Source organism: Choloepus didactylus, chromosome 5 (assembly GCF_015220235.1).
Source record: "Choloepus didactylus isolate mChoDid1 chromosome 5, mChoDid1.pri, whole genome shotgun sequence".
In the NCBI taxonomy this organism is placed as follows: domain Eukaryota; kingdom Metazoa; phylum Chordata; class Mammalia; order Pilosa; family Megalonychidae; genus Choloepus; species Choloepus didactylus.
In genome coordinates, this window is record NC_051311.1 from 148,531,143 (window position 1) to 148,550,245 (window position 19,103).

The following is a 19,103-nucleotide window of genomic DNA, read 5'->3' on the forward strand; positions in this document are numbered from 1 at the left end:
GCTTCCTGTAATTGCTGACACACTGTCACTACTATCATCAATACGGCGTGACTGCAATCGTTTTATTGTACATAGTGTGGCTACTCGTGTTCTCAGGAACGACAGCAGTGTGCCAGCACCTCTTATAAAATGTAAATGGTATTTCTGACTCTGAGAATGGCGGGGTGGGGTGGGATGTCTCCAGCATGACTTCTCTGGGGACTTTTACTCTTAAAATAAAGAGACGGCTTAAAAGGTGTTAGGAGTAGCTCTAGCAGTCGAGAGTATACTTGAGGCACTGAGACAACCAAGCCTCTAGCAGGGACAGGTCCGCAGCTTCACCACGGGTGTGGGTGCAGTGTGTGCACCCAGGTGTCTTTCAAAGCAGTGGGAACGATGACTTTCCTATTTGTGGGATCATGTAAATGGATATGACCCTGCTGAAGGGCAAAAGCCCTAAAAATATTTGCTTCTTTTAATTTCAGTCACCTGTTCTCTACCAGGAATCAATAGAAAAGAAATAACTGAAAGCAAAACATGAATTAATATATGAAAACATTCACTAAAATGCTGATGAAATAACAGAAAAATTGGAAGCAACCTGGGTCTAACAATAAGGGGATAGTGGCATAAATTATGGTACAGCCATTTGATAGGTACTATTGTTAAACTGTTTTTGCAAAGAGAATATTATGACATGAAAAATATGCTCAGTAAAATGAAATAGAAAAGTCAAGAATATACAACAATACCATCTGAGTTTCAGGGTACACGATCTACATACACCCAGAAAAAAAAAAGACTGGAAGAAAATAGATCAAAATGCATTAGTGGTGGTTATATCAGAGTGGTATGATTGGAGTGATTATTAAAATTCTTCATGTTAGTTTTGGTTCATGTGACAACATGGGTAAACCTTGCAGACATTACGTTGAGTGAAATAAGCCAGACACAAAAGGACAAATGAACTCACTGAAATGAAATAATTAGAATAAGCAAATTCATACAGATAGAATCTAGAACACAGGTTACCAGGGGATACAATAGGGGTAAAGAAAGGGATGCTAATGCTTAGTGCAAATAGAATTTCTGTTTGGGTTGATTGCAAAGCTTTGTAAATGGATGGTGGCAATGGTAGCACAACACTGTGAGAATAATTGACAGCACTGAATTTTACACATGAATGTAGTTAGAAGGTGAAATTTTAGGTTGTATGTTACTAGAATAAAAATTAAAAGATAAAACATGGGACTGTACAACATAGTGAACCCTACTGGAAATGATGGACTATAGTTTATAGTACAATTGTAATATTCTTTCATCAATTATAATAAAGGTACTGCACTAATGCAGAGTATTAATGGGGAGGGTGTATAGGAATGTTGTGTTTTTACATGATTTTTCTGTAAACCTACAACTCTTCTAATTAAAAAAAAGTTTAATTCTTCATTTTACACTTTTTAGTATTTTCTCAATTTTCTGCAATAACTTTGCACTATTAGAAATCATATAAAACTTACATTATTTTCAAATACTGTCCATCTTTCCTTTGAGAATACTTTAGAAATGCCAGGTAAGATGGTTAACTTCATGTGTCAACTTAGCTACATTACGGTGCCCAGTTGTTTAGTCAAGCAAGCCCTCACCTGACTGTTACCGTGAGGGTATTTCGTAGATGGATTTACATCTATAACCAGTTCACTGTATCTACAGCTGATTGTATCTACAATCAACAAACAAGATAGCTCTCAACAATGAGGGTAGTCTTCTCATATAATCAGCTGGAGGTCTTAAAGGCTGAATGAAGATTTCGGAAATCAGAAGGAAGAATTCCTGCCTCTATTTCAGCCAGTCAGCTTCTCTTGGGGAATTTAACTTAACCTTCATTGGCATTTCCAACTTGCAGCCTGCCCTATGGAATTCACACTTACCAATTCCCCACAGTCATGCAGGACAATTCCTATTATAAGTCTCGTAATATTTACAAATACATATATGGTATGTATATATATGTAAGTAAATATATACCTCCTGCTGGTTCTGTTTTTCTGTAAAACTCTAACACACCAGGTAAGTAAAAGAAACCCCCATGACAGATGAAATCATATTTTTGGCTGCAACACCTGCCACTTTCTCCAGAGCTGACCCAAGAACCCCTCCATCACATACTTTGATGAACACCCCAGCTCTGTGACACACACTAACCTGGGAAGGTGTTGTCACACTGATTTCTGGAACAAAGTTGTCCTCAAAGAAACTGATGATGTTCTCCTGCTGCAGTTCCTTTGTCGGGGTGACTTTAGGCAGAGGTGGGACGGGAGGCCCTTTCCTTGTCTAGAAAATGTTAAACACAAACAGAAGTTACTTAAGCTAAAGATGACATGTGGGACATGCAGAAATATCAGGCAAACAAAGCCAGGTGGACAGATTGATCACTGATTGAAATCTAGAACCGCACATGAAAATAAGCATACCTGACTGAGGTTAGGTGTGCTATCTACCTGGGAGGTTCTCTGAGTATACACAGGCAATGGTCCAATGAGGAAAACTCAGGCTGGGAGACTCCAACTCAACACAAGCACTATACATGGGGCTGTAGGACCAGTTACCTATGTCTTTAAAATTAAACTAAGGCAATACCTTCTCTGAAATAAACTGAATATAATCTCTCATTTCAGCAATAAATTAGACTTTCAAAACTGCAAATCAAGCAAGCTTTTAATCTGACTCAATGAGATCAACTACAGACAACCTATACCCTTGTATCCTGAAAAAATGACATCCTAACATTTATCTTCTCAGTTTCAACTGCCAATGGAAAATCCTGAACTGAGACTGGGGATTTCAGGCTTTTCTACAGGAATTTAATTTTCACCAGTGTAAGGAAGATATGGGCAGCAACTGGTCTCTATATTTATCTTTGACCAGGTCTTACTGCTTCTTTCAATCATTTGTTCCATATATTTTTATGCAATGGCCACTCAAGTACAATATACTACAGATAACAAAAAAATGTGCAATGGCATATAAACATAACTGGCTTTCTTGACAGTACTTGCCCTAAATGTAAAATAATGTGCTAGAGGAGGGAAGGTTTCATTGAGAACATAATTTTATTATTTATTATTCCATTAAAAATGGAACCTTGAACCCAGTAGCCTTGACTCTCAAAGACGATTGTATAGCAACGTAGCTTACAAGGGGTGACAGTGTGATTGTGAAAACCTTGTGGATCACACTCCCTTTACCCAGTGTATGGATGGATGAGTAGATAAATGGGGACAAAGTCTAGGTGAAAAACAAGGTGGTGTGGAGGGGATGATTTGGGTGTTCTTTTTTATTTTTATTTTTATTTTTATTTCTTATTCTTACTCTGATTCTTTCTGGTGTGAGGAAGATGTTTGGGGATAGATTGGGGTGATGAATGCACAACTGTATGATGGTGCTGTGAACAGTTGATTGTACACCATGGATGACTGTATGGTATGTGAGTATATCCATTTAAAAAAAAATGGAACCTTGAAGAAAAGATTTTGAGAGCAAGAGATTGGAGAAGAGGAGAGCCCACTAGCTAAAGAACCTGAAGAAATGATAAGAAGTTCCAACAGACTTGAGAACAGGATATGTGAGGAAACATAAAAAGTTACGTGGGAAAAATGCACTGACTCCTCAGTGACCGTCATAATGCCTAAAACCTCACACCTCAATGCCTCCCCCATGGAAAACTCCCCCTACTGCTCCAGCATCATGGGGCTAACCCAGTTGGGCTCATCTCCCATGAGTTTTGTCCATCCCCCCAAGATGTTTGACTCTTCTTACCTGTGAAGGTGACTTAGGCCGGGCTGGTGCAGGAGACGCAGGTGCCAGTGTGTGGTTTGGACTAGCTATGGGGCTTGGGATGGGCGAAGGCTCCTCAGGTGGGGATGGTGTCTTCACGATACGGAGAGGACCAGAATCGCTAGATGACATGGGATTAAGCAAGGAGCTTTCTAAAGAACAAGACTTATTTGATCAGGAGGCCTCCATCCCAAAGAATTCCTGAAGTATAACATGTGCTGTTTGTCATCCCACTGCCCCTTTGCAAGTTAACCCTGGTTATTATTAACAGTGATGGTGGTAACTGATATATTTATTGTCCACTGTGTCAGACCCCATTCATGTGTTATTTCTAATCTTCACCACAGCCATGCATTATTGTCCCCAGACTATGGGTATGCAAAGTGAGGCAGAGAGAGGTTAAAAAACCCAAAGGATCACACACTAAGAGAGAGGATCCAAACTCAGACTTGACTAATGCAAACCCCATTTTCCTGTTAGGTCGAACAGGCTCTTCAAGAATCTCCCACGTATAAACTGAATTAATGTTAACTAATTTCACTCTTGATTAACAAGAGAATCTTGCCAAGTCACAATCTGTAGAAAAGTCTACTTCAAAAATTATAAAGTTGTTTATTAAAAGGAATCCTTAGGATAGTATTAAGATTTTGTAGGCGTGCCTTCTGGTGACATAAGGAAATTAACCCATTTATTAATTACTGATCTTTCTCCACCTTATAGAATAACGATTCACCCAGACAACTTGAAACGTGCCAACTGTGAGATGAATGAGATTAAGCGATGTTTTCTGAGAACCCATCATGTGACCAGATGCTCGTGAACAGCCCAAATATGATGACTAAGAATGACACTAGTAACACATTCTACTCTGTAGGAGTCTAAGTCTACAGCTTGCAGGAACAGCTTTGAGGGTACCCCCAAAAGAATAAGCACATACACAGTAGCATGGTCTACATGTTCAGGACCCAGCCAACTGGGCCCTTTAGAGAGAAGGCAGACACTGCATGATTGGGCTACACGCCAGCAATCATGGCCTCTGAGGGGAGGAAAGCCCCAATCTATGTTTCCACAGGGGTTCCACTGAGCTCACTCACCATCTCGTTCTGCAGAGGAATGTGGAAAAAACATGAAAGGAACATTTGTTATATGGCCATGGCCCACCTTCTGTACATTACCTGATTCAGCAACACTGAGAGTTTAAGATGTATTTGCTCCTTTCATTTCCAGATAAGGGAGTAACCCTGAATTTCTTCATGTATTCCTTTCTAAAATACCTCAAAGGTCATTTTTATATTCACATTCCAATTATTTCTTTGTTCCTAGCCCAACATTGAAATAACTATATTGAAAACAGTTGCTCTACATCTTTCATGTGTTTTTTTAGGTAATGCTCGCTTGGTATAGCGGCCAACACCAAAGACTATGAGCACAGCTAATCCACAGAGCAAGAAGTAAGAAAACAGGTGTCTCCAGAAGAATCCAAACATAAATGTACACCGATGTGAGTGCCCACATTTGAGTGTGTACGCGTTCATAAATGCATGCCTGTGAGTGTTTGCTCGGATTGATGTTAAATTCACAGATACAGGACGTTAGGGCTGCATAGTACCTTAGACATGGTTTAGAGCAATAATGTCTTTTTTTTTCACATCCTACAGATTAAAAAAAAGAGAGAGAGACCTTTAGCCAGAGAGGTTAGAGGACTTACTCGAGAAAGGAACAACAAGTTAACTGCAAGGTTATAAAACTGAAAGCCGGGCCTCCTGACTTCCAGGCACAAGATCCTGGAATTTAATGCCAAGAAGGATGGAAAAAGAGGGATACTAAACTCACAGGAGAAAGCTGGAGTGAAGCTGAACCCCAATGAGGTAGATAATTCACTTATGGATCACCAAGCCTTTGGAATATTTGACTGGCATATTAAAAACAACTTTCAAAAAAAAAAAAAACACAAAACCAAGTAGTGTCTGCTGCAAGGTCAAAGTTAGGAGATAAAATCTTGATGACAGCTCATCTACTTTCTCTTTTCTCTCCCAAAGTGTATTCATCAGCAATGTCAGCACCACTGATAAATATCAGGACTAACTGTCATGGGTTTGGGAAGTTCCTTTCTTCTCCAAAGGAAAAATCATATATAAAGATCGCACACCACTTCCACCAAGTCCCATGTACAGCAGAGAGGCAGATGCTCAGTCAATTCTATAGTGAAAATGACAAGAGTCCTGCTGGTTAACTCTGAAGGCCAAAATAATTCTAAAAGCACAGAACTAAGTCTGGTGTCAGACCTCCAGATGGAAAAGCTCCTTTCAGGCTTTTGCTGGATGAATGCAATAGTGTAGGCTGGTACATGGACTACAACATTTCAATAAGCAGCATGTTAAAGGTATATGAGGATGAACTTGACTCACTGGCCAGTATCCTACCTGGGAGCTCCTTGAATGGTGAACGCCTTGTCCGCATGCTGATCACCCAGTTTCGTCATCACTTCATAGAGTTTGTGGCAAAGCTAAGGGGGATAGACGCCACCTGTCTATTAACTGCAAGATATTCTGGTGCCAATTCAGGCTACTCAACCCAAGAAAGTAACTGCTATTGAGAAACTAAGAATCTTATGACAGTATGCACAGTACAGGATAATTTAAATTCTGGACATGGTCCAATTTAAGGATTCAAATAAAAATTAAAAAACCACAAGTATAAACTGAAAAAATAAAAATATATTTATTAACCAGTATACAGAGAAGACAAAAGCTTAAAGTTTATACCGACTTCAGGGATAGTCAAGCAACCACCTGCTTAAGTAAGAAAACATTAGTCGACAGAGTTGCCTATTCTCTGAATATTTTGAGACACATATTTCATCAGCCTTGTCACTTGAAATTCCAACTTTATAAACTGACTTAAAAAAAAAAAAAAAAAAAAAAAACACTGAGACTGACCACGAGGAAAGGACTTGCCGAAGTGAAATAAAAGCAGGCAATCATCCATGAGAGTATTTTTGCATACTTGCAAGCTTAAATCTTCAAAGACACAGAGAACTCTGTGGTCATTATGAAAATATCATAGAAATATTACTAAGAATAATAACAGTATTAAAAGAAACATGGAAGAACGGTGAATTCTTTGACCTCCTGCTGTTTCATTTCATTTGCTTCCAGAATAAACATTCATTTAATTTATATTCCATAAGTAAAAATCATCATTACTCACCAGGGCAATTTCCTTATGAAACTTGGCCTCAAGGCTAGAGACATTTTTGAAAGTATTAACATAAAATCCAACTCGTCTACCACGTGGAAAGACAGAGGAAAGAAAGTGGAAGGAAAGACAAGTCAGCAAAAAAGGATTTTTAACAGTAATGAAATATATTAAAAACATGTTTTCTTTAGACAATTTTGAACAACACTGGATTAAATAAAATACTTAACCTAAAGTATGCCCACCTCTTCCTGATCTATGAATGAGCAGAAAAGCATCTTTCTGTGTACAGCATGACCTCTCCTAAAAGTTAGTTAAATTTTAAGATAGTGGTTCTCAAACTTGCATGTGCATCAGAATCATCTGGAAGGTTTGTTAGTCATTCAGTAGGTCTGGAGTGGAGGCCAACAATTTGCATTTCTAACAATTTTCAAAGCTTGTCTATCAACCTCCAAACCCGTCATCCCAACCCATTTCACTGTCCACAATGGCATATATCTTAAGATTACCCTCTCTTCTTCACCAAATCCCAACACTAACATGACAGATCTCCACAGCCATCTGATCGTCCAAACAAAAAACAAGTCCCCTAATCCGCTGACCTCCTTCACTCCAGCCTCACTTATATTCCACATTCTGCAATTACTTAACGCTACATCCTGAATCTTGCCAACACTGGCAACTGTTTCACCTCTGAAATGAGGAAATCCAGCCACTAACCTAATTTCCTGGGCCATGTGAGCCCTCATTCATTCATTTCCATTCCACCTGCTCTTTAAAAAAAAAAAAAAAAAAAAACCTCTCTGAAATCACTGTCTCTTTTTATTACAGATCACTGCCCACCTCTGGCTTAACATGTTTCTTCATCAAGCATTCCCCTCAGCACTCTAGCCGGTCCTGAAGACACTCTCAACTCCCTGTCCTTATCCCCTCCTGGGCCACATAGTTAATGAGCAGAGAACCAGTATCTGAACTGCGAATGAGGAAACTGCAACAGGAAAGCATGGAATGTCTGGCAAGAAATGCTGTTTAAGCGAGATCTGTGCTTTCCCATGAATTAGGTGGTTTAGAATTTCATACAATTAATAGCTAGAAGTCCAATTTGGAGAGTTAAGATGGAGTAATAGTTGAGGTGCTAAATCTATCCCACCAGTAAGACTTATTACTTCTATGACTTACCCTGTATCTTAAATTCCTACCATATTCCTCCTTATATTAATATTCTATAATTACAGTAATCATGTGCTGCTGATTTTGCATATTTTTTTCTTTTAACTGACTTCAAATTGTATACTTAATCATATTTATGCATGAGTGTGTGTATATATAGACCTATATATATTTTACACACATACACATGCATATACATATATATAAAGAAACACCTGACACAATGTGTTTGGGAATTAGTACATCCCTGAGAGGGTCAGACCAGAAGCTTGGGCAATTAGAGCCTGGTGAGGCAGACTGGTGGCCTGGGGCAGAGGTCCTCGCCAACCCACAGAGCACAGTGTTCCATCTGGCAGGTAATGGGCAGCCCCTAGAGGTGTGTGAGACAGAGGAAAGCAAAGGGATCAGTCCTGTATTGAGGAAACCAGTCAAGGCAGCACCTGGAGGGTAGAGGAGAGTCACTGAAGATCCTCTGGCAACCTCAAGCAGAGGAACCCAGCTCATCCTCATTTGCAGAGAAGTCTTCCCGAGGTACTCTGAGCTACAACCCCTGCTGAGCCCTTCTCTGGGACCTCCATCAACCAAGACTGTAATTCTTAATACTTTTCCTGATTCAATTACTCAACAAAGGGCTGGTCCAACTCTGGGGGTGTGCAAAGTGCTGGGCTAAGGTGAAATATGAGTCTTTCCAGGAATTTACAATCCAGTTACAGGAGCAACCTGAGAGGCCAATTAATGAATATATGCTATATTCATACTTACAGTGGAAATATATAGTAGGAGAAAGCAACAGATTACAGAACAGCATGTGACACGGTTAAGCTAAAACAAAAGGCCATACACAAGTATTATACATGAGCAGCTACGAGCAGCAACAGTTAAAAGAACTGAAAGGAGAAAGCAACGGTCCTGTGCCAACTACAAACATCTTCTTAAAGAGGACAAACCTGGGCTGCCCTGAGGAATGGATCAGATTTACATAGAAGGTGGGGTGCAGGGAGGGGAAGGGTGAGGTTGAAGTTGGGTGATGGGTGTTTGGCTTTGTTTGTTTGTTTTTTTCACTAGGACAAGCAAAATTCTAATGAGTATCTATGCATTAAAACTTTTTACACTGCTTTATCATTTCCGTGGTGTTGGATCAAAGGCATGGACAACAGAAGGTTTTTAACGTGCACTGACAAACTGCTCCACAAAGGCTGTGCCATTTACTCTCCCTCAAGTTTGAGTAAAAGGACCCTTTTGCTCCTTTATTACATTTTATATAGCCTTCATAAATTTGTGTTGGTATCTTATTACCTTTTAAATTCACATTCTCTTTATTAAAGTTAACACTTTTTTGTTCATTTATTTATTGTCCCTTTGCATTTCTCCTTTTGTGAACTGTCTATTCATATTTTTGCTTATTTCACAGTTTTGATTTTTTTCTTATTGATTTGACACAGATTTTATATTCAAGATATTAATCTTTGGAAACATTTAGGAAAAAAATTCCCCATTTCTCTATTATTCAATTTCATTTTCTGATAAACAGAAATATCTTCTTTCCTTCAATCATTTCTCTCAGTGATTTCACCCTTTGCTGCAGCATGAGAGAGAAAGAACTTCTTCATTCAGAATGATTAAACATATCTATAATTTTCTAACATTTTAATTGTTTCTTCTTATAATTTAAAAATTAAATCAACTAGAATGTATTTATTAAAAAAAAAAGTGTTACATTTTTCTCCAATTTCAAAGTAGGGACTCCATTTGACCAGTTCACTGCTAGAGCACTAGCACCTAATTCAATATATGACACACTGTAAGCATGTCGTGAACATTTCTTGAGTCAATGAATGAGCAAGTGAATGAAGCAACAAGGAAATGAATGACAAACTTGGCACTGGTTCCACTGGAAGTCATACTCTGACTGAAACCCTGGCAGTAAAATACACATCTGTGAAGAGTACCAGTCTCTGAGTCCTGATAGTATCTGCTTGGAAGATTTCATTTCACAAGTTCTTCATAAACAAGGGATGCTGAGACGTTACTATTTCCCCAAAAGACTCCCCTAAGGCAGCCTCAGCCCCCTTCTGACTAGCTGTCAAAACCAACATCTCTTTATTAAGATTTTTCTTTGTTCTCAGAAACAGCAGAAAGGATTAAGAGCTGAGCTTATCAGAGGTTTCCAGGACATCCCTCTCCCCTCCCCTCCTTCATCAAATTCTAACATGACAGATCTCCACAGCCATCTGACCATCCAAACAAAAACAAGTCCTCTAATCTGCTGACATCCTTCACCCCACAGCCTCACTTACATTCCATATTCTGCAATTACTTACTGCCACTACCTCCTGAATATCACTCTCATTTGCAACTGTTCTACCTCTGAAGTGAGAAAATCCAGCCACTGACCTAATTTCCTAGACCATGTAATCCCTTATTTATTCATTTCCATTCTACCTGCTCTTTAAAAAAAAAAAAAAAAATCTCTGAAATCATTGTCTATTTTCTTCAAAATCACAAGCATTCCCCTCAGTATTCTCTAGCCAGTTCTGATGACACCCTCACTCCTTGTCCTCATCCCCTACTTGCCCTACCTGTCCTCATAACCTCAGTCCCAAACAATCCTCCCTGTAACACTGCCACTTTCTCAAAATGATACATGTTCCTTTTGAAAGGCTCCTTCACCCTATCATTCTCCTGTATTTGCTGCCCACTATCCTTATGCTCATCGTAGTTGAGAGCCTCAAAATAACCAACAACAGTCACTTTTCCTGCTTCTTCATCCCATACATAGAGTCTTCAGCGCTAGTGGTCAAGCTTCCAACTAACATCTACTGAAACATTTGTGGAAGTTCACCAACCTCCTAGTTGTCAAAGGCAATGTCCTGTTAGTCCTCATCTACTTAGTCTCTCTATTGCAGATGACTCTTCTCAAAAGAGGTACTCTCTCATTTTTTCCCAATTCTCTTCATTCTTGGCATTTTAGGATACTTCTCTCTTCCAGGTTTCCCTCTGCATCTCTGATTATCTCTTCTTAGGCTCTTCTGCACACTCTGTAAATGCTGGTGTTCTTGAAGGTTGTCTTTGGCCCTCATCTTACCATTTAAACTATCTGACCACCTATCTCAACAACTCCCACGGCGTCAACTGCAACCCATGTGGTAATGGCTTCCAAACTTCTCTTTTCAGCTCCATACCTAGCTAGCTCCACACCTACTAGACATATCTATTTGTATTTCCCTGTGATTCTTCCAAACTCAGCATATACAGAAAAGAACTCAGTGTTTTTCCCAATCGCCCTTTTCCTCATACATTCGTTTTCTCTTTGAGAGAAGCTTTCTCTAACTTACAATATAGGAAGGTTATAGGGGCAACAATCTGGTTGGACACTGGGGATAGAGGAGTTGACTGAAAGCAATGTTTTCACAGAAAGCACAACTACGATTATTTTGGGTGGTAGTGTGAGGGTACCGATAGAAACTGAGGGGGGTTAGGCCTTACTTCATCCAACAACTTTTTGATTCTACCAATGAACAGGAAAAATAGATGAATAATGGAAAATATACTTAATTCCATTAGAAATACTGCATACCTGGAAATAACAAGAAAATTTAGTACCTGAAATAGGAATGGAGTTCAGGTAAAAAGATCAGGGCTGGGAGTAGAGGCTTGGCATCTAAGCCAGACTACAGAAGCTCTTAGAATAAAGGAGTTCCACCCAGAGCTGAAAAGGCATTCTAGGAAATTTCAAAGTTCAGTACAGTTCTTCTAATGCCTCTAATTAAGATTTGATTCTCCAACTGGGAACTATATCCAAGTCTAGAACTGTGCGTTGCAATATGGTAGCTACGAACAATTTAGGGCTATTTAAACTTAAATTTAAATGAAATAAATTTAAAATTCAGTTCTCTAGTCAAAATAACCATATTTCCAGTGCTTGACAGCCACATGTGACTAGTTTCTACCATATCAGAAAGTGTAGCTACAGAACAGTTCCACTGGGCTACACTGAAAGATCACAGGCAATATGGACAAGAAAAGAGATACTCACTATTCTTGAACTTCCTAAAGGGACATATATAACCTTTACAGAAAGTCTTTACCTTGACCATAATGATGGTAACTCTTCTTGTAAGTCAACGTTAAACTCCTCAAATACTTTCTGTGCTTTCTGAAACTCCTCTTCAGCCTAGAATTGACACGACATTTATTTCCACTAAAAATGTCACATAACAAAAGCCATTTCCATATACAATGTCATTTAACATATAACAGGAAGAACTTTATGGAAGTCTGGGAACATTTTAGAAGGAGAGAAATTTGGTTAAAATCCACAGCAGTTTTTCAATAAGAAATGAAATATTCAGCCTCATTAAAACAGGAAATCTGGCTTGTTTACAATGGCTGCACCTTCAATTGCTGGCTGATTCATTCATTCTACAAAAATGTGTCAGCTGCCAGTCACATACACAGTTTTGCTTTGGATACTGGATATGGATGCTCCCCAATGAAACTCCCAGTTTAGTGGAGAAGTCCAAATAATTAGATTACAAAATGATAACTTGTATAATGGAGCATGCTATTGTGGAGGGTGATGCAAAGAACAGAGTAAGCTCCACAGAAGAGGTGATATTTCAACTGAATCTTGGAGAATCAGAAAATACTTGGTAAGAAGTAGGTATGGTAGACATTACAATACACAAAAGTAGAGTGACTTGAGTTGGAATTCTAGCTTAGTAATGTGTGACCTTGTCAGACTGCTTTACCTTTCTGCACCTCAAACACTTCATTCATAAAATAGGAACAGTAATAACACCTAGCTCCAGATTGCTGTGAGGATATGGGAGAGGTAACATAGATGAAGAGTTGAACATAGTGCCTGGCATCTATGAAGCCATCCATAAAGGGCAGATGTTGTTACAGCTGCTCAGGAACTGATGTGTCAGCCACAGGCTGGAAATTAGTGCATGTGTATGGGGGAAGGAGAGAAGGAGGAAGATGACGACTTGAAAGTTGAATGGGACAGACAGACAGTTATAATCAAATTGTGAAGGTCTTATATGCCATGCTAAGAAATTTAGAATTTTTTTCTAAAGGCAATGCTAGCCATTAAAATATTTATGCAGTCGAGGAAAATATATACTTAATTTAGAAAGAGCATTTAGGCAGTTTTATAGGCAGATATGTGAGAGCAAGACTGGAAGCAGAAGTGAGCAGGTGACTTTAGTAAGTTGTTATCTGTAATTATTGACAGACATGGTAACAGCTACTGAAATGGGTTTTCTAAAAGAAACGAATGTTATGAAAATATAGTACATGTCTATACAGTCAATCACAAATTATGCCTGCCTGAGAATGTCAAACTTAATGTCCCATTTGAATCTCCATTCAAGCACTAAGCATGGACCACAGCTACACGAACAAATGCAGACATGCATTACTTCTTTGATCCTACAACACTACTGGGAGCAAAGTCTTTTCCAATCAAAATATGTGAGCCAGTGCCACCCATGTCAACTCTATAGTAGCATGAAAAACCTTATTTGTAGTTTAAAAAATATGGAAAGCAGTCCACAAGCACCAAGTTTCAGTTTAAATTTTGCCCTGATTCCAACCAGTTTCCCATAAAAAAGAAATATTTAATTTCAAAAAGGAAAGTTGCTATGGGTCCTAAAACATAGAGTAGTGTCAGTGGTCAAACGAACTGACACCAACCCTTACCTTCGAGATGCGACTCTCGTCCTTCCTCTTGGAGCTCTGCAAAGCTTCCAGGTGGTGGCGGGCACTGTCATAGTCCACCAGCTTCCTGCTCCGCTTTGCGATGCGATTCTGCCAACAGGGAAGTAACACACTAAGACAGACCATGGAGACACAGCCCCTTTTAAACTACCAACATGCTTTCCTTGTGGGGAGTATTTGAGAACCTTGGCTGTAGATAACCATGAAGTTGAATTTCAGTAAACAAATGACTCCTGGAAATCAGACTGCAGCTTCCAACCCTTTGTGTGGAAACCATTAAATTAATATGTTCCTTCTGATAACAGGTAAACCAACCATGATAAGTTGAAGGCTGAGTGTGTGGTCAGAGATCAGAAAAATTTCAGAATCATTTGGGGAAGGGGGTAAACCTATAGTTCCATTAGCCTCCACTCTTAATCTTTAAATGTACTGTCTTGAAGAGGGTGGAACGCTATATTAGGATTTGGTTTCATAATTCTAGTAATGCTAATTAATGCTAACATCAGTTCTATAAAGAATATTCCCTTCCTAGTGGTGTTTCTCAACCCTTCTGGACATCAGAATCATCTGAGGAACTTTAAAAATATCCTGATTCCTAGGGCCCAGCACTAGACTTGACACAGCTGCGGACAGAAACAGTGCACTTGTCAAAAGAAATTACTGTCAAGACAAATTACTTCCATTAACACACAAAGAGAAGGCCATAGACGGTCCCCCACAGTATGTGGAGGGGATGTGGAGAAAAACACTAGAGACAGCGACTGGAGGAGCCAGGTGAGGTGTTTTTTTTTTTTTTTTTGGCCAGGACCACTTCTGGGCCAGCAGGAGCAAGACCACCTCTGGGCAAGGGGAGTGAGCAGCAGCTCTCTACTCCCATACACCTACCTTTGCAGTTAGCTGGAGAGATGATCCTCCACAGTCAGATGGCTGGGAGCTCCTATGAGAGAACCTAGGAGACAGTGTTTGCTCTCCCCCCAGGGAAGTCCAGGAGAGGCGGGAAAAGGAGAAGTCACCATACCGATGATCAGAAGCCCCTCCCATACCCCACAGACTCAGGGTACATGGCAGGCAAGGAGCTGGGCATGTTGCATCTGCCGGGTGCCCTTCAGCATACTCTCTGTCTAACTGCTCAGGGCCCATGTTGTTGTCCCAGGGCAGGCAGTCCCCAGTGCACATGGAGAACTGGCCAGTGCACTGAATGATTCCCCATCTGGTTTGGACTCCATGCAGTGCACAGAAGTTAGAGAAACACCACTTGAGAGTGCCACCTGCTGGTAGGTTAGGGAAACTGCACGCCAGAAAGCTATAACTCTCCCAAATAATATATAAATGCTCAAATAATCCTGCATTTTCCAAAAGAGCCTTATCAAGACAAATGCCCCAAAGCCAACAGAAAATCACAAAGCACTTGAAGAATCCAAAACATATGGACAAGCCAAATGAACAAGTTAAAAAGCCAGAAGAGACACAAAATTTAGAGCAACTGAATCTCCAAAATAACTTCAACAAGTACAAACAAATCTCCAAAATAACTTCAACAAGATGGCTAAAGACATAAAGGAAATCAAGAAGACTCTAGAATACCATAAAGAAGAATTTGAAAGAGTTAAAAAATATAGGAGATCTTATGGAAAAAAAGACACTTTGGATCAAATTAAAAACACTAGAGAAACACAACAGCAGATTTGAAGAGGCAGAAGAAATGATAAGTGAACTTGAGGACACAGTAATTGAATGCAAGCACACAAAAGAACAAATGGGGAAAAAAATAAAAAAATTTGAACTACATCTCACAGAAATGATGGACAACATGAGGTGAACAAATAAAAGAATCATTGGTGCCCCAAAAGGACAAGACAAGGGTAAAGGGCTAGGAAGAGTGTTTCAAGACACAGTTGGGGAAAACTTCCCAACCCTTCTAAATGACATAAATATGCAAATCAAAGATGCCCAACAAACTACAAATAGAATGAATCCAAATAAACCTACTCCGAGACATATACTGCTTAGATTGCCAAATGCTGAAGAGAAGGAGAAAGTTCTCAAAGCAGCAAGGGAGAAACATTCATCACATACAAGGGAAACAACATAAGACAGTACTGACTACTCAGCAGGCACCATGGAGGTAAAAAGGCAGTGATATGACATATTTAAGATTCTGAAAGAGAAAAATTGCCAGCCAAGAATTCTTCTCCAGCAAAACGCTCCTTCAAAATTTTCACGGACAAACAAATGCTGAGAGAATTTGCTAACCTGCTCTACAAGTAATACTAAAGGGAGCTCTACCAGCTGAGAAAAAAAGAAAGGAGGGAGAGGTCTGGAGAAGGGCACAGAACTGAAGGGTATAAGTAAGGGTAACTTAAAGGAAAAAAAAAGAGTGGGAAGAAGTAGGTCTAACAACTAAAGACCAAAGGATAAGATGGCTGGTTCAAGAACTCCCTCCACAGTAATAACTTTGAACATAAATGGATTAAACTCAAGAATTAAAAGACACAGACTGGGAGGGAGGAGCTAAGACGGCAGCATAGAGAGAAGTGGAAGACTGTTATATCCCCCTGGAACAATTCATAAATGACCAAAAAACTAGTAAATAACCTGGAATAACTGCGGGGTGATAAACATGACTGTCCACTCATCATCCAACAACCTGAATTGGGAGGAATGCCCAAGATCATAGTATAAAATCTATAAGTAAAAACTGCAGACCCGCCCTGAGAGCTGAGAGCCGAGAGCCCCTCCCCCACGGAAGCCTTGTGGTGCTAGAGAGCAGCACTCTCTCCGCCCAGCTCCAACTGGGGTTTTAATGTTAACTGCTCAATACAGACAGTGAATCTTCAACAAGCAGACAGAGGCTTTTGGTGACAACTGACCTTGGGAGAGTTGGGAGACATATCTGTCTCAGGATGGGGAGCCCAGAGGATCGGGTGCTATCTCTGGCTGACAGGTGAAACTGGGAGCTTTCTGTCCCTTTCTCTCTCTGTGGAGAAAGCCTAAGCCATTTTCAGCCTGCAGCGCTTTGCAGTAAAGAAAGCCTCAGCCATTTTTAAATCACAGCACTTCGACCAGCAGAGTCAGAGAAACAAAGAACTTATTGATATGCAAGTGACATCTCTGGAGGAGGCATACCTTCCCAAGAGGAAAAGGAGGGGCCCAGCTCTACTGCCTGCCTTACCAGAACCAGACCCCAAAGCCTGGGGGAGGAGAGCAACAGGCCACACCCCCTTATACCAGCCGGTGACAGGCTGACAGGTGCACCTGCCAGGCAGAAAAGCATAGCGTGTGTCAGACCTCTAAGAAAAACAATCAGGGAAACTGGATACTGAATATTTCCTCCTTCTGTGACCTGAACCTGTTCTCGTTTGGGAAAACCTGAATGGGGCGGCCTAGGAGGTCAGACGCCTAGACAACAGAAAACTACAACCTACACTAAGAAAAACGAAGCTATGGCCCAAAGGAACAAACGTACACTTCAGCTGAGATACAGGAATTTAAACAACTAATGCTAGAGCAATTCAAAAAGTTTAGAGAAGATTTGGCAAAAGAGATAAAGGCTATAAATAAAACAGTGGGCATACATAAGGCAGAAATCAAAAGCTCAAAAAAACAACTAGTAGAATCTATGGAAATAAAAGGCACAACACAAGAGATGAAAGACACAATGGAAACATTCAACAACAGATCTCAAGAGGCAGAAGAAAACACTCAGGAACTGGAGAACAAAACACCTAAAAGCCTACACACAAAAGAGCAAATGGAGAAAAGAACAAAAAAATATGAGCAACGTCTCCAGGAACTTAAGGACGAAACAAAGTACAAGAATGTACGTATCATTGGTGTCCCAGAGAAAAGAAGGGAAGAGGGGCAGAAGCAATAACAGAGGAAATAATGAATGAAAATTTCCCATCTCTTATGAAAGACATAAAATTACAGATCCAAGAAGCGCAGTGTACTCCAAACAGAATAGATCTGAATAGGCCTATGCCAAGACACTTAATAATCAGATTATCTAATGTCAAAGACAAAGACAGAATCCTGAAAGCAGCAAGAGAAAAGCAATCCATCACATACAAAGGAAGCTTAATAAGACTATGTGCGGATCTCTCAGCAGAAACCATGGAGGCAAGAAGGAAGTGGTGGGATATATTTAAGATACTGAAAGAGAAAAACTGCCAACCAAGAATCCTATATCCAGCAAAGCTGTCCTTCAAATATGAGAGAGAGCTCAAAATATTTTCCGACAAACAGACAATGAGAGACTTTGTGAACAAGACACCTGCCCTACAGGAAATACTAAAGGGAGCACTACAGAGTGATAGGAGAAGACAGGAGTGCGTGGTTTGGAACACAATTTTGGGAGATGGTAGCACAGCAATGTAAGTACACTGAACAAAGACAAGTATGAATATGGTTGAGAGAGGAAAGCTGGGAGCATGTGAGATACCAGAAGAAAGGAGGAAAGATAAAGACTGGGACTGTGTAACTTGGTGAAATCCAGAGTGGTCAACAATCGTGATAAAATGTACAAATATGTTCTTTTATGAGGCAGAACAAGCAAATGTCAACTTTGCAAGGTATTAAAAATGGGGAGGCATTGGGGGAGGGATGCAATCAGCACAAACTAGAGACTGTAACTAACAGAACCATTGTATTATGCTTCCTTTAATGTAACAAGGGCAATATACCAAGGTAAATGCAAATAAGAGGAGGGGATAGAGGAGGCGTGTTAGACACTTGACATTGGCAGTGTTGTCAGACTCTTTACTGTACTTTGATTTAAGGTTATCTTTCCTTTTGCTGCTTCCCAGCTGTCATTTTTTTTCCTCTTTCTTTTTTCTTTTTCTTTTGCCTCTCTACCTTCTTTGACTCTCCCTCCTGCCTTGTGGAAGAAATGTAGATGCCCCTGTATAGATAGTGGTGAAGGTGGTGAACACATACATATGTGACCATACAGAGAACCATCGATTGTTGACTTAGGATGGAATGTACGGTGTGTGAACAAAACTGTCTTAAAAAAAAAAAAACAAAACGGGTTGATGAAGAAACCTCGAGGGCAATACATTGAGTGAAATAAGCCAGACAAATAAGGACAAATATTGCAAGGTCTCACTGATAGGAACTAATTACAACATGTAAACTCATAGACATGAAGTATAAGGTACCAAGATATAGGACAAGGCTAAAGAATGGGGAGTGGT

General features: G+C 39.9%; 1 protein-coding gene across 4 annotated transcripts in view; it reads right to left on the reverse strand.

Annotated features, from left to right (window-relative positions):
- Window positions 1-19,103, reverse strand: part of AMPH (amphiphysin) — a 254,072-nt gene that overhangs the window by 77,693 nt on the left and 157,276 nt on the right. For all 4 annotated transcript variants that reach the window (XM_037837113.1, XM_037837110.1, XM_037837111.1 and 1 more), the window contains 6 exons: window positions 13,891-13,998; window positions 12,273-12,358; window positions 7,027-7,102; window positions 6,240-6,322; window positions 3,799-3,937; window positions 2,185-2,313 (listed from right to left, as the gene is read on the reverse strand). In XM_037837113.1, coding sequence (XP_037693041.1) covers window positions 2,185-2,313; window positions 3,799-3,937; window positions 6,240-6,322; window positions 7,027-7,102; window positions 12,273-12,358; window positions 13,891-13,998 — 621 coding nt within the window. The remainder of the gene's footprint in view (window positions 1-2,184; window positions 2,314-3,798; window positions 3,938-6,239; window positions 6,323-7,026; window positions 7,103-12,272; window positions 12,359-13,890; window positions 13,999-19,103) is intronic.